Genomic DNA, 15494 nt, shown 5'->3' on the forward strand with positions numbered 1-15494 from the left:
AGGAGGCCCACGTGTGAGAGCCAGCAAACAGAAAGAGAAAGAGTGGGTGAGAGAAAACAACTGCAGTGAGCAAGGGATGGAAGGAGGAAGTAATGAGCAGAAGGGTGTGGTCGATTAACGGTTCCTCACTGATTCCTGACTGACACACAGAGGAAAGAGGCCGTGGATACTGCTCTGGAACGAGCTCCGGAACTACGTGACAACTCAGTATGGACACCAAGGTGAGCTGAATGACTTTCATTGGGGACTCAAAGAGGGGAGGAGGAAGCGAGTGATGTTGGTACTCATGAGAAAGCGAGAGAGTAAGATATGTTGCGGATGTTCGAGATGGACAGACGGACGGACAAACAGAAAGATACACAGAAAGATAAACAGACAATGGGTGAGTGAGTGAGAGAGATAGAGATGGCCAGACAGGGGGTTAGAGGGGTGAGAGAGAGGCTGGTAGGGAGGCTGGGACAGCCCCAGGCGAACAGGCCCTTGCCTTGACATATGCTTCAGAGGCTTCAGAGTGAAATTAGGACTGGCGTGACCCGCTAATCTGAGCTGTCAAGCCTCATGATGCCCACTGACGATCACCTGTCACCGCCTCCCCTGCCCTGAGGACATGCTGCCATCAGAATAGGTCAGGGGTGGCATCTCAGCTAGGTCCTGATACAACACCAAAACACTCCTCTGGCTTTCCATCCCTCCCTCCTTCCCTACCTTCATCCACCCCGCTCTCTGCTCTCCATCCCTCTGGAACAAATAATAATTGGGTTCATCGTTGGTTTATTGTTGATGTTATTTTTCTGTATACACTACGGCTTTTTCTCATAACTAAAAGGTCATCAGGGCGATTGCGATTCTCCTCAGAATGAATGTGTTTACTTGTTTGCCTATGTTATTTTATGTGTACATTTACCATATGGTGCAGATGAAGAGGGACTCGAAAAAGCTATTATGACCCTGTACAATAGTTGTGTGTCTCAGAGAAAGCTCTGAGAGACTGTAGCACCTGACTGCTGTAAGTGTTGTTGTTGTGACAGAGCCTCATTCTGCAACTATGTTTTTAATTGGCGACATTAAGGAGTTCAGAGATTGGATTTACAGTGTGATGTCTGAGGGAGCGGCGGCAGCAACACAATGTGCTAAGGAGCATGTGGGAGGATTCCCGTTATAGCCATGGACTCCATCTCATCTCAACACATGACCTCAACCTTCCCCCTCAGCTAAATCAGGGGGATGTGCTGTGTGCTAGGTGATGATATGTGTAACTACACAAAGATCATGGCTTTCAGTTGGAAAAATAGAAACAGGGCTTCAGTATAATTCCATGGATTAGAAAATGCGAGTACACTCATCCAGTTTGTATATCGTACTATACGTTTTGTTTGAGATTGTCAGCCATCTTCATTGCGTGAAAAATGTGCTTGACTGCATTTAGGTGTGGGGGAGGGAAGTGGTAGAAACAACTGCTATGAGTACAATTTCCTGTGTTTCAAAAGACATGTAGCCTCAGTGACTGACATGAAACCAGTAACATGGGCACTTCCTCTTTATACTGATATTAGTCATGGGCCTACATGAACGCATCCCTTGTTCCACACAGTAGCTCGTAGGGACTATCTCATTGTGTAGAGTACCATTAGAAAACCATTAGAGAACCATTACAAAACCATTACAGCTAAAGATGGGAGCTGGTTCTGAAACCTGTTACTCAGCCCTATAATGGGCAGAGAAAACATTAGTGAGTGTGTGTACGAGCCTGCGTGCGTATGTGCGTGTGTGTTCGTGCGGGTGAATGTGTGTGTGTTTGTGTGTGTTTAGGTGCAGCGGGAGCTCACAAACAAGAAGGGTGGTAATGAAGGTTGATAGATTTGTGGTTGTCATGTGTCTGCTGTAATCTATTGTCGGTATAACAGATGTGCCTGTGTGGCTGCCTATAAGTGATCTGTATTCATTCCAGTGTCACCTGTGCTGTTTAAGGGCCTTTGCTTATCTTGCAGATTTCCAGCTGAAGTAGTAGTCAGCTTAATGCTGTATTAATTACAGACCCTGCTGAGAATCTCTCACACACATCTATCTCTCACTTTTTTACATGCTCTGTCTTTCAGATTCAGCTGAGCTGGATGGCTGTATGTCTGTTTCTCACACTACCAGGTAAGTCATCAAAAATAGCGATTTATTTCTCTCTCACACACATACACATGCATCACACACTGTTGTCATATAGAAACATACTGTAAACACACTCTCCCTTTCTCATCTCAAACTAAAACATGTCTAAACCAGGGGTCTTCAACCTTTCCTTGCCCAGGGACCCCCACCCAGGCAAACCCGGCGACCCCCATCATATGTTAGCAAAGTATGTTTTTCCACATGTCTTGTCTTATCATCTGGTGAATGATAATGACAAGGACAAGTAACCAACATTTTAGAATGAATAGATTTGGTAGATAGGTTTTCATTATTTTGACCTACATTTACATTTTAGTCATTTAGCAGAAGCTCTTATCCAGAGCGACTTACAGTTAGTGAGTGCATACATTATTTTTTTATTTTTCATACCCCCCGTGGGAATCAAACCCACAACCCTGGCATTGCAAACGCCATGCTCTACCAACTGAGCTACATCCCTGCCGGCCATTCCCTCCCCTACCCTGGGCCAATTGTGCACCGCCCCATGGGCAGCTGGCTACGACAGAGCCTGGATTCGAACCAGGATCTCTAGTGGCACAGCTAGCATTGCGATGCAGTGCCTTAGACCACTGTGCCACTCGGGAAACCACATTATACCCACATTATAATTGGAAAAAGTGTCAACGCTAACATAGCCTATTAGCTAGAAAGGTAACTCCAAACTAGGGCTGCGACGGTTATGGCATTTTGGGTAACGATTAAATGTAACGCAAATGGCCACAGTTGTCATAATTGTCAATTTTGTTTAAAAATGTTTTGAGCTTGTATTGCATCATAATGCATCTTTCAAAATTAGCTACGACATACCTAATGAATACAACACAGCTTTTGTGACACCCCTGTCTCAAAAACAAATTGTTTTGACCGCTTAGAACTTTTGGAAATTGAGCTTCTCCTCCCAACTGTGCCGTTCTGCTCGTAAAATGATTACTAACTTTACCCACTTTCTGTAAAAATGAAAAACTGCTATTGGGTGAGCTATATCTACGTGAATATGAAGTTCAATCTCTCCCTTCTACTAAAATGAATGTATTAAGACAATTGTGACAATTATTATACGATAGATGTGCTAGCCCTACTCCACACATATGTTCGTTAATAGCATCTGTTTAGCTGTTTAATCAAAGGTTAGCGATGTGTTGGCAAAAATGTATCTCCAAGTCAAGAAAGCTTGCTAGCAGCTAGCGTCAATCGCTGCAACTGGTACTCTCGGGAGCTTTTTTAAAGCCTATGTCAGATACTCCAGTGAGTGTAATTAGCTCCAATGAGTATAATTTGCTCAGTATTAGGAGTTGAGAAATAAAGACATAATAAAAAAATAAGATATTCCCCTCTTTTCTACTGTAGGCATGTATTTCAAAATGTTGTTTAGTCCGTTGTTGCTAGCGATATTCATACAAATATTGAAATAATACTTTTTTATTTACAGTGAGGGAAAAAAGTATTTGATCCCCTGCTGATTTTGTACGTTTGCCCACTGACAAAGAAATGATCAGTCTATAATTTTAATGGTAGGTTTATTTGAACAGTAAGAGACAGAATAACAACAAAAGAATCCAGAAAAACGCATGTCAAAAATGTTATAAATTGATTTGCATTTTAATAAGGGAAATAAGTATTTGACCCCTCTGCAAAACATGACTTAGTACTTGGTGGAAAAACCCTTGTTGGCAATCACACAGGTCAGACGTTTCTTGTAGTTGGCCACCAGGTTTGCACACATCTCAGGAGGAATTTTGTCCCACTCCTCTTTGCAGATCTTCTCCAAGTCATTAAGGTTTCGAGGCTGACGTTTGGCAACTCGAACCTTCAGCTCCCTCCACAGATTTTCTATGGGATTAAGGTCTGGAGACTGGCTAGGCCACTCCAGGACCTTAATGTGCTTCTTCTTGAGCCACTCCTTTGTTGCCTTGGCCGTGTGTTTTGGGTCATTGTCATGCTGGAATACCCATCCACAACCCATTTTCAATGCCCTGGCTGAGGGAAGGAGGTTCTCACCCAAGATTTGACGGTACATGGCGCCGTCCATCGTCCCTTTGATGCGGTGAAGTTGTCCTGTCCCCTTAGCAGAAAAACACCCCCAAAACATAATGTTTCCACCTCCATGTTTGACGGTGAGGATGGTGTTCTTGGGGTCATAGGCAGTAATCCTCCTCCTCCAAACACGGCGAGTTGAGTTGATGCCAAAGAGCTCAATTTTGGTCTCATCTGACCACAACACTTTCACCCAGTTCTGTTCATTGGCAAACTTCAGACGGCCCTGTATATGTGCTTTCTTGAGCAGGGGGACCTTGCGGGCGCTGCAGGATTTCAGTCCTTCACGGCGTAGTGTGTTACCAATTGTTTTCTTGGTGACTATGGTCCCAGCTGCCTTGAGATCATTGACAAGATCCTGCCGTGTAGTTCTGGGCTGATTCCTCACCGTTCTCATGATCATTGCAACTCCACGAGGTGAGATCTTGCATGGAGCCCCAGGCCGAGGGAGATTGACAGTTCTTCCATTTGCGAATAATCGCACCAACTGTTGTCACCTTCTAACCAAGCTGCTTGGCAATGGTCTTGTAGCCCATTCCAGCCTTGTGTAGGTCTACAATCTTGTCCCTGACATCCTTGGAGAGCTCTTTGGTCTTGGCCATGGTGGAGAGTTTGGAATCTGATTGATTGATTGCTTCTGTGGACAGGTGTCTTATATACAGGTAACAAGCTGAGATTAGGAGCACTCCCTTTAAGAGTGTGCTCCTAATCTCAGCTCGTTACCTGTATAAAAGACACCTGGGAGCCAGAAATCTTTCTGATTGAGAGGGGGTAAAATACTTATTTCTCTCATTAAAATGCAAATCAATTTATAACATTTTTGACATGCGTTTTTCTGGATTTTTTTGTTGTTATTCTGTCTCTCACTGTTCAAATAAACCTACCATTAAAATTATAGACTGATAATTTCTTTGTCAGTGGGCAAACGTACAAAATCAGCAGGGGATCAAATACTTTTTTCCCTCACTGTAACTATGCCCTGGTCTAAACAGTCCTGAGTCATTCCAACAAATGTTTCTGTTTTTTCAGTGACATCTCTCCTCCTCTGAACCACATTATAAATATCAAAAATGTTTATTCAGTTCTAATCACGTTTGCTTGTGGGAACCCAGTGGGCCCATGGGGTGGTTAATTTGAGGGTATTGATGGGGAGTGGAGTGTGTACAAAGGCCTGCTTGTCCCGTCTCTCAGGGCCAGGACAATCCACCTCTGTGTTGGCCAGAGCAGCCCCTTCACAACAACGCTACACTGCCTGCTCACGAGACTGTTATTATGACAGACTTTGCATACATTCGCACCACTCTATCTACCCAGCAAACAATTCTAGGGAGAGAGAACGTTTTTGTAATGTTTCCCATAATGTTTGCCTAATGTTTGAGTGTCCAGTTTTCCGTTAGTCAGGGGAACATTCTACACAATATATATCTACACGATATAATTGATCATAGTAATTCAGGAGAATCATTAAAACAGCTAACATGCCCCACCAACATTAGACAACTATGCAGAAAGCTCTTAAATTGCTGATAAAAGTAAACCAAATCATTGAGATCGCAGCATCGTGAACCAACAAATTGTGAATTCAAATCCCAGGTGAAGACATGTTGAATAATTATTGTGTAAATGCACATGCACAATGTAATCATCTATTTTAAAGTGTGTCAAATGTGTAAGTTAAAAACACTCTGCTAAAAGCACTGTGTGTGTGAGTATCCCTAATGTTCACAACAGACAAAGAGCTGTCAATGGTTCACCTTTCAGGGCCTTGATTGGCTCGGCAACAGTAAAAAGGCGTGATGTGTAATTCAAGTTTTTAGGGGGGAGAATGTTTCTTTGGGACCATCAGGCGACATCCTGACAACTGATACACAGAAATATTCCAGCAACGTTCCTATGAAACGTGTTTAGAACATTAATATATTGTGTATGTTTGGTAGGATGTTGATGGAATATTCTCCTAACCCTCAGAAAAAGGAACACATTAATGTTCTTGCAACGTTCCCATGAAACGTGTCTAGAACAATATCTTATGTTCTGAGAACATGGCAACCATGTTTGGTGGGACGTTGACGGAATATTCTCATAACACAGAAAACTGGACACATGAATGTTCTTGCAACGTTACCATGAAACGTGTCTAGAACATTGATATCTTAAATTCTGAGAACATGGTAACATTCTGGGCAAGTTCTATGTGGCATTAACGGAATGGTCTCTTGGAAACTTTCCTTGCACATCACCAGAACATTCCTATGAAAACATTAGTTAATGGCCTAATGAGACTCTTAAGGGAACGTCTTCTAAAGTTGTGGGAACGTTTGTTGTTAGCTGAGTAACTCCCTCCCTTTGTCCCTCCCTCCCACTTGCTGTGTGTGGACAAATTCTCAACCCTGGCTGCTGCTAGGAATACATTACTCAAGTGTTGTGGAGAATAATTGCAGCAGTAGCTATGTTTTGTGCTTCCGACTGTCTTGTAATGTGTTGTTTAGGTTTTACCCAACTGCTTTGTTTGTGTAATGCTTGAAAAGTAATTTGTTTTCTGTCAACAGGGTCCCTTGCTCAGAGCCCTACCACCACACACCCGAATCGACCGGTGAAAGTGACTCTGGTGGCGAACATTACTGCCGCCCCCTCTCCAGCCAGAACTGGTACAGTCCTCTTTGTCATTTCTAGATGATGTCACATGGGGCTATTTCATATTTCTCTGTAGCTTTCCACCTGCCACGACTCACCATTAATCTCAAGGACTTCACTATTAATAGGACCTTCTTTTAAATATTTTTCACCATTAGGATGAATGGAAATCAATGTCCGTATACAATGGGCAGCTAGCTTACCAATGTTTGTAATTACTTTGTCCCCCTCCTAACTAACTTTGTTTCAGTAGCTGTGATCAATTTTATGAATTAGTGCTTTAAATAATGTATAACTTATTTCTAACTATTTTATTAATGGAACTTGCGAAAGAAGAAATCTGACTTATTATTTGGAACAGTACTCCACTTAAGCTAGAAACACCATTCAACTTTTTTTTAACCAGGCAAGTCAGTTAAGAACAAATTCTTATTAACAATGACGGCCTAAACCAGCCAAACCCGGACAACGCTGGGCCAATTGTGCGCCGCCCTATGGGACGCCCAATCACGATACATTTACATTTTAGTCATTTAGCAGACGCTCTTATCCAGAGTGACTTACAGTTAGTGAGTGCATACATTTTCATACTGGCCCCTCGTGGGATCGAACCAGGGGGTCTGTATTGACGCCTCAAGCACTGAGATGCAGTGCCTTAGACCACTGCGCCACTCGAGAGCCCACTTTAAAACGTGCAGGCCAGTCAGGACTAGTGTGCTTGTATTCAACTTTTTGAAACCAATTACACTTTGTAACCTATTAAGCTTCTATTAAACCTCATCCACTTTAATGGGATTTCTTCAACATTCTAAAGCTTTCATTTAACTTGCATTTACCTGTTGTGATGCATGGATATTCCAATCTCCGTTGTAGACGAGACTGACTTTATGACCAAAATTATCCTATTTACACTTTGTAGTCAATTTGACACTGGAATAACTGTTTCTGACTCATATCGATACCACATAAGCCATTTTCAAAGGGATTTTTAAAGGCAGTCACTCTTTAAAAACTCCCATTCTGAAGCTGTGATTTCCAACATTCTATTCACTGTAAACGATGTGACTTTTGACAGCAATCAGCTACTTTGACCACTTTCCCAACAAGCTAGACAAAAACATAGAGCGTATGAAATCTTATTCTACTTCTCTCCTATGTAAATCTGATATCAGAACAGAAATATATTCTACCAATCAAACGATACAGCTGTTTTAGTAATCGAATCAACTACTTTTCCTCTCAACTTTTACAAACAACTGAAACTTTGACCACTTTCCTAGCAATTTAGACAAAAACATAGAGTGTATGAAATCTTATTCTACTTTTCTGCTATTCAATTCTGATATCAGAACAGAAATAACTTCTACCAACCAAGAGGTACAGCTGTTTTAGTAACCGCATAAACAAAGTTTTATCTCAACTTTTAAAAACAACTAGAAACTTAGTGTAGGAAATATTAGTCTACTTCTCTGCTATTTAAATCTGAAATCAGAACAGAAATATATTCTACCAGTCAAACGATACAGCTGTTTTAGTAACAACATCGACAACTTTTTCCAAAATTGTAAGAACAACTGCATTTTTGCCCACTTTCCCAACAACCTGGACAAAAACGTAGAGCGTATGAAATCTTCTACTTCTCTGCTTTTCAAATCTGAAATGAGACCATAAATATATTTTACCAATCAAATCACAGCACTGGGGGAGCACATAGGACTGATTATGCCACACAGCTCACCCCAACCCACTAAACCCTGTGTAGCTCAGTTGGTAGAGCATGGTGCTTGCAATGCCGCTGTTGTGGGTTCGATTCCCACGGGGGGCCAGTATAAAAAATAAAGTATGCACTTACTAAGTTGCTCTGGATAAGATTGTCTGCTAAATGACTAAAATGTAAACTAACCCATTATAACAAACCCCAATGTCACAAACTACAATACCAGCCCCACTTACTGTAGCACCTATGTGAACTGAGTCACAAAAACAATTGGCCACAATAGTGGAATTGTCTGTTTGCCTTCAAAATAGCAGTCCTGCATTGAAACTTATTCAAATAGTGGAATCATGCCATATTTTGACTAGATAAGGCAAAAAAAAAGTAATTTGACAAATCACCTCCCCAGTCAGCTTATTGTGCATATTGAACATTCATATTGCACTGTACAGGCTAACCTATGGATTGTGCACCAATGAAATGGGTTATCAGCCTACTCAGTGACACCCACAGAAAGACAATTCTGAACAGTTTACACAAATATTAGCGTCCTCTGGGTGGCAGGTTAGTTTTGTTATAAACCTTTGTGTGATTGTGTATGCAACATTTCACTGCACTTTGGATGTGTTCCAAAGTATTTAATAAATAAGTAATTCAGTTCATTGTGAAAGAAAACAAGAGTAGACTATGTTTTCATATTCTAATAGTTGACTATTGTAGCACGCAAAATTGAAAGCAGAACTGGATGGCCAGAGAGATGCACTAAGAACCAATAATTTTTGGAATAACCAGAAGAGGGCAATGTATTAGCGAATAAAATCTGTCTTCTCGCAGCGAAGATGATTTGATTCGACATGACACAAAATGACATTCTTAACACAGTAGACTTCTATGGTTTCTTAGTGGTATTGGCTTTTTACAATATGCTACTTTTGGTGGTCCTATATTTTAATTCAAGATGCATTATGCAGAAATTGCTCTGCCATTTCCTGGTTGCTAAAATTCTAATTGTTTGCCTAATTTCAATTTATGTGACAAAAAAAGCACGTACAGTGTAGAGAATCATGGTACCATCTAAACTGATGTGAAATGTATTTTCCATAGCCAAAAATCTTGAATTTTTAGCTGTTTGAAGCTGGTGTACAAAACTGAAAGTAAAAGATGCAAAAACCAAACTTAAGAACGGGAACCATAGCAATAGCGCACATAGAACTGATCTACCGCTTCTTAGACTTGCTTTCAATGAAGAATGACAGATCTGTAACTCACCTTTCCATGTGAATTTGGTCAGGTCGCCCAAAAAGTTGCGTTTTGCAGCTTTAACTTTACTGATTAGAAACTGCCTTCTGAAATAGGGAATTAATTTAACCTATTGCTAATTTGTTCTGCATTCTAGGCCTATACTTAGGATATTTATTTTGTGTAAAGCTAAGTCTGCTTGAGAAAGTAAATGAGATGATTATGGTCTCTGTCATGTGCTCTGAACTGTAGGTGGGCCTACACATGTCTCCTGTCCTGTTGAGCTCAACCCTCCCAGAGTAGTGGTGAGATATGGAGACTCAGTCTCAGTCAACTGCACATCGTCCATAGACTCTGAGGGGATGGGCTGGGAGGCCACATACGGAGGTACAGGTGTGCAGGAAGAGGTCAACTTTGTCACCTGGACTGTGAGAAGCCTCATAGACTGGACAATACAACCCGAATGCTACATTAATCCACACAATGAATCGCAGTGTACTGAGATTCTCCCTGTCATTCTCTACAGTAAGTTGTTTTTCTTTTTCTTATACTTGTGAGTTTTGTCAGTAAAAGCAATTATATTTCACTATATGTAACTATTTTGTCTCTAGAGACTCCAGACAGCGTGTCTATTCCTCCTCTGAACCACTCTGGTCCAATGGTGGAGGGGAAGGAGTACCAGCTGCAGTGTGACATCCACAACATCGCTCCTCTACAGAACCTGGTTGTGAGGTGGTACAAAGGGAATGAAACTATAGAGATTCAAAGGTTTAATGACTCCACAAAGAAACCAGTGAATATCTCTACCCACCTTACCATCACCGACAGAAGATATGGGGGTGAAGCAGAGTACAGATGTGAGGCAGAGCTGGACCTGGGACCAGAGGGACCAAAACCTTCTGCCTTGTCATCAAAGCCTCTTAATTTTACTGTTTACTGTAAGTATTTTTGTTTCCTTTTGAGGGTTGGTGGACTAAAGGGACCTTTTAACAGGCTGAGGGACTATTCCATTCTACATAGTATCTTCTACCAATCAGATTATAGCACTGAGGGAGCACATAAGACTGATTATGCCACACAGCTCACCCCAACCCATTAAACTAACCCACTATAACAACCCCCACACTCACTAACCCAACTACAATAGTGACCCCATTTACTATAGCTAACCCATGGCCTACCTACCTAAAACATTCAGAAGTACTACTGCAATGTACTGCTACTAGTACTTATGGGCTACTTACTACTACCTAGTCTGTCACTAAAGGGTACTATTAATTATTTATTAAACAGTCACTGCCTCTACCAAACCAGCCTCAATTCGTCAACACTAACAAACTTCTAAACTTCTTCCACTAGATGCAAAATAATAGCCTAAAACTTTTCTAATTCCTTATGAGTAAAAGTGTAGTAGTCCGAGTGTAGTTATTTGTGATGAAATATGTACTTTTGACTATATTTCCCTACTTTGCTTAAGTAAAACATTTTAAAAACGTATTCCACTACCATAAAAATACTATTAAAGAGCTAAAGCAAGTCCCACAATTGTTATTCATGGAGAATTACCATCTAGTTAATGTGGCTTGTAAAAGCAGCCACACTTTAAATGATGTACCACTTATTTCTGACTTATTATAGTTATTTGGAACGCTACTCCTCTTACACCGTTTAAGATAGAAATGCCACTCCATCTGGATTAAGTTTCTTTCACACAACTTTTTGATAATACTTATACTTTGTAAACTATTATATATTTTTTCCACCTAAAAAAACTTTATCCACTGTAATGGGATTTCTTCAACATTCTAAAGCTCCCATTGTTGAAAACTCCCATGACTTCAAACATTCTATTCACTGTTAACAACGTAGCATTTGATACAAATCAGCTACTTTCCCAATTTAGAGGCTATGAAATCTTAGTCTATTTCTCTGCTGTATAAATCTGCAATCAGAACATATGTAACTTCTACCAATCAAAATTGCTCCAGCAGAGAGGCAATGCAGCACTCGCTATGCTAACGTATAAACAGCTAACTCTCGACATTCCACCCAAACAATAATATATTTTAAAAGTGGTAATTACTTTAGTGTCAATTTCAATCAAGCACTGACGTTATCTACCTAAGAAACACAGATAACCCGGAAGCAGAAGCGCAAGCAACTGACCAGTGAGAATTCTCAAACTGTGAGCTTTTTCACACTGTGATCACAGCCAATCACAAGTGTAAAAATGCTCACAATAATCATCAAATGTGATTTATTTCACGCTGTGGGTATTTTTACATGACACCCCACACTCGAAAGTAATAAGGTTGATATAGTCGTCTATCAAAGTAATCAGACCAGATATAGTAATATATTTAACTTTGACTATATTTCACTGCTTCACTTAATTAAAACATTTAAAACTTCTTCAACTACCACACAACTAATTTTAAAGAGCTGAAGCAAGTCACACAATTTTATTTCATATAAAATTACGTTTCTAGTTCAAATTGTGTGTTTACAACGTTTCTGCCACAGACCAAGGCCACACTTCTAACTCAATGTCATCCTCTCTGCTTTTCTCTTCAGCTCCCACAAACAAGTCAACAACACCCACAGCTAAGTCCTTAACCACCACAGGTAAATAACAAACCTCTTATTCCCTCCTTGACATGTAGATATTACCTGTTCCCTGAAAAATAAACACTCCTATTGGTAGTCCCTGAAACACACTGCGACAGAGTGAATGGATACTTTGCTATCAAGAATCTCCCATAACCAGTTCTGTCTTTCACTTCAAGGGTGCACGCAACTTAAAATCAAATTAGCTCTGTAATTAGCAAGCGTTAAATTCCCCTTTCTCGTTGAGATAGACAGACAGTGGATTATACAGCACCAGACAGGGACACCACTGATACGCTTTAATAATAATAATAATAATATGCCATTTAGCAGACGCTTTTATCCAAAGCGACTTACAGTCATGCGTGCATACATTTTTGTGTATGGGTGGTCCCGGGGATCGAACCCACTACCTTGGCATTACAAGCGCCGTGCTCTACCAGCTGAGCTACAGAGGACCACCATTAAAAAGTGTAATTAGACCGACCCAATTTCCTATGAGAATCGTGCCATTGAAATATGCTGAAATTCAATTTAAAAAGGGAGTGTAATTATGTGTGGTTCCATATGACAGAGATATGGACTCAATACGCTGGCATAATTTTTTTTGTTTTTTTGTTTTTGCTGTATCTCTCGCTCTCTCTCTGTCCATAGTGACACCATCTCCAACCACCTCTGGAAATACCAAGAGAACCTTCGCTCCTCCTGCTGCCTGGGGTAACAAAGGCCTTTCCTAGCCTAACTTTGCCTTAAATCTGGAGGGGTTTTCTGAGTTTTGTTATTGTTATCTCACAGCAGTTTTGACAGTATCACAATTCCCTGTCTCCCAAACAAAACCCTTGGAGGAGTTGTGAAACAGAAACAGAACACCTCAGCTCACTGTCTCTGTCTTGTCCTCAGATTAATGCTTGATTGTGGCTGATGTAAGAGATAAGAAGTCTCTGAGTGTGTCCCTCTGCGCTGTGCAGGCTTATGTAAGGGTTGAGATGTGGCTTCAACAACACATCATCTGGACCAGACAGCTCTGTCCTCATCTCATTGTGTTGTTGTTTCCATGTGACCCACCTCTCTCTCTCCCTCTGTATTAACGATCATCATGTCATTGTTGTAGGAATATAGGCTACACCTATTATACTGTAAAAACACACAATGCAAGTAGTATCTTTTATCAACTAAGTGATATTGTATTTTTCTTTGATCACAGACGCAAAGTGGGATGAACCATTCAATTATGGTAAGAGGCTCTGATTTTTTCCGAAGTGCCCAAATACAATGATCAACCAAGCAGATAAAATCCACTTATCAATACCACAATGCCTCCAAACATGGGTTATAATCACATGGTAATAGACTCATCCATGTGTCACTGTGTCTGTGCTCAGACTACTGCTTCCTCCGTGTTGTTGGTCTGTCTATCGCTGCAGTGCTCTTCATCCTGGGTATTATGGTCATTAGCTGTGAGTAGAAAACATTTACCCTCTGTGTCTCAGCTTTCTTTTATTCACACATTACTCCTTACTGTTAATACTGTACTGTTATCATAAAAACATCTCTTTCTATCCCTCTTACTGTCCTCCTCGCTCTCTCTTTCGCTCTTTCTCTCTCACTCGTTCTCTATCACACAGGTGGTAAAGTATGCCGGATGCCTAGGTGTCATGTGGGCACAGGGAAGTGAGTAGTCCTCTATAGCCACTTATATCAATGTGACACGCACTCACATACACATATACACCCACCCACACACACACGTCACCTTCAGCTTCACATACTACAACTGACACAACTGTGGCTACGCTTGTGTGGCTGTGACATCATTATGGAACAAAGGCCAAATCATGCAACAGTATTTGTACTGGAAGTGTTCCAGTGAAGTGACTGACTATAAAGGGACAACGTAAATAGCCAAGTGGGCCAGCAGGGTTGCAATGGTTAGGGATATCATTCTGTGTTGGTATTGAATGCTATTGTATTCTATCTATAACATGAGTGAGTATCTGTGTGCCTAAATGAGTTTATGTAGATACAGTACTGTAAACATGGATAAATCACAGTATAGAGTAAGTGTTTAAAGTCAGTCTTGACGTCAGTCATAATCACTGAATGGAATGCTGACTTAGATCCTATTGTTGACAAATGGGCCATATACAAGCAAGCCTTAAAGCGTTGTTTGGCTGTAATGGATTGGTTTGTCAGCCATGTACAGTACAGTTCTGTAAATATATATTCGCATTGTTTGATGAATTGATGTTAGAATAATCAATGTTTGATGAATTTAAATGTGATTATCTGACCTTAGATGAATTGACCCTGGATAAATGGACATTTCATTAATTGACGTCATGTGTATTTTTTCCCAGGTCGTACCAAGTGGCCAGAGAGTAGTGAGGGGACAGACGTGTTACTGAGTGGCCTCAAGACACCAGGCACTCATGTTTCTATGTATATTTTCAAATGCTTACAAAATGTTACAGAATACATACCGTAGATGTTACATGGCTCAGAGGCGCCCCCAAGAGCACTGGAAGCGGTACTGATCCTTTTATGTCTCAGATATTCCAGAGATGGCAATTTCATGCCCAGCTTTTCACATATCATCGTGTAGATTTTATCTGTAGATTTGTCACCAACGTGGATGACATTTTCTCTAATAAATCACATACATGTCCTGTTCATGGTCTCATTTCCACAGATATTATGGAGATCCATCATGCCTCTGACAGCCTCATCTAAACGAACAGTCCCTCTGTTTCCGGGTAGGGAATTGCCAATACTACATGCCACAGGGATAATACAGTCATAGGTGTCTGAGAAGCTTCCCCGTTCTACCTTCAAAAGGAAAATCCACTCAAAAACTGTATTTGGTTATTTTTTTTTTCTTTAGTGCATACAGTCCCAAAATGTTTTGCACGTCAGCAGTCAAGTTTTCAAGATATTAGACTTTCAAGAAGCAAAGTGTCACGGCCACATCATGTTTGTCCCTTTAACAGAACAGAGAGGTGGAGAAAAAAATAGGGGCATTATTTTCCTGTTAGTCTTTACCATTACCTTCCATTACCAAATCCAACTTTGAAATTAAAATGAATTG

At 40.7% G+C, this 15494-nt stretch overlaps 1 protein-coding gene across 2 annotated transcripts; it reads left to right on the forward strand.

Moving 5' to 3' along the window:
• Positions 1-6: 6 nt before the first annotated feature.
• LOC121562835 (intercellular adhesion molecule 1) lies at positions 7-15075 on the forward strand. Of its 2 annotated transcripts, none has more exons than XM_041874996.2 (11): positions 7-221; positions 2097-2142; positions 6765-6863; positions 10055-10327; positions 10414-10740; positions 12377-12427; positions 13064-13126; positions 13614-13643; positions 13792-13866; positions 14035-14080; positions 14767-15075. In XM_041874996.2, the coding sequence occupies exons 1-11, from the start codon at positions 210-212 to the stop codon at positions 14789-14791; spliced, it is 1047 nt and encodes a 348-aa protein (XP_041730930.2). In that variant the 5' UTR covers positions 7-209; the 3' UTR covers positions 14792-15075. The 2 variants fall into 2 exon arrangements, with proteins under 2 accessions (XP_041730930.2, XP_041730929.2); XM_041874995.2 differs by lacking the exon at positions 7-221 and adding an exon at positions 250-382.
• The last annotated feature ends 419 nt before the right edge of the window (positions 15076-15494 follow it).

Source organism: Coregonus clupeaformis, unplaced genomic scaffold (assembly GCF_020615455.1).
Source record: "Coregonus clupeaformis isolate EN_2021a unplaced genomic scaffold, ASM2061545v1 scaf0053, whole genome shotgun sequence".
In the NCBI taxonomy this organism is placed as follows: Eukaryota; Metazoa; Chordata; class Actinopteri; order Salmoniformes; family Salmonidae; genus Coregonus; species Coregonus clupeaformis.

Coding starts and splice junctions, on each gene's coding strand:
- LOC121562835 (XM_041874995.2), top strand. CDS start 275: ATGTTGGTACTCATGAGAAAGCGAGAGAGTAAGATATGTTGCGGATGT. Junction 13,127..13,613: donor CGCTCCTCCTGCTGCCTGGG/GTAACAAAGGCC, acceptor CTTTGATCACAG/ACGCAAAGTGGGATGAACCA. Junction 13,867..14,034: donor GGGTATTATGGTCATTAGCT/GTGAGTAGAAAA, acceptor TCTATCACACAG/GTGGTAAAGTATGCCGGATG.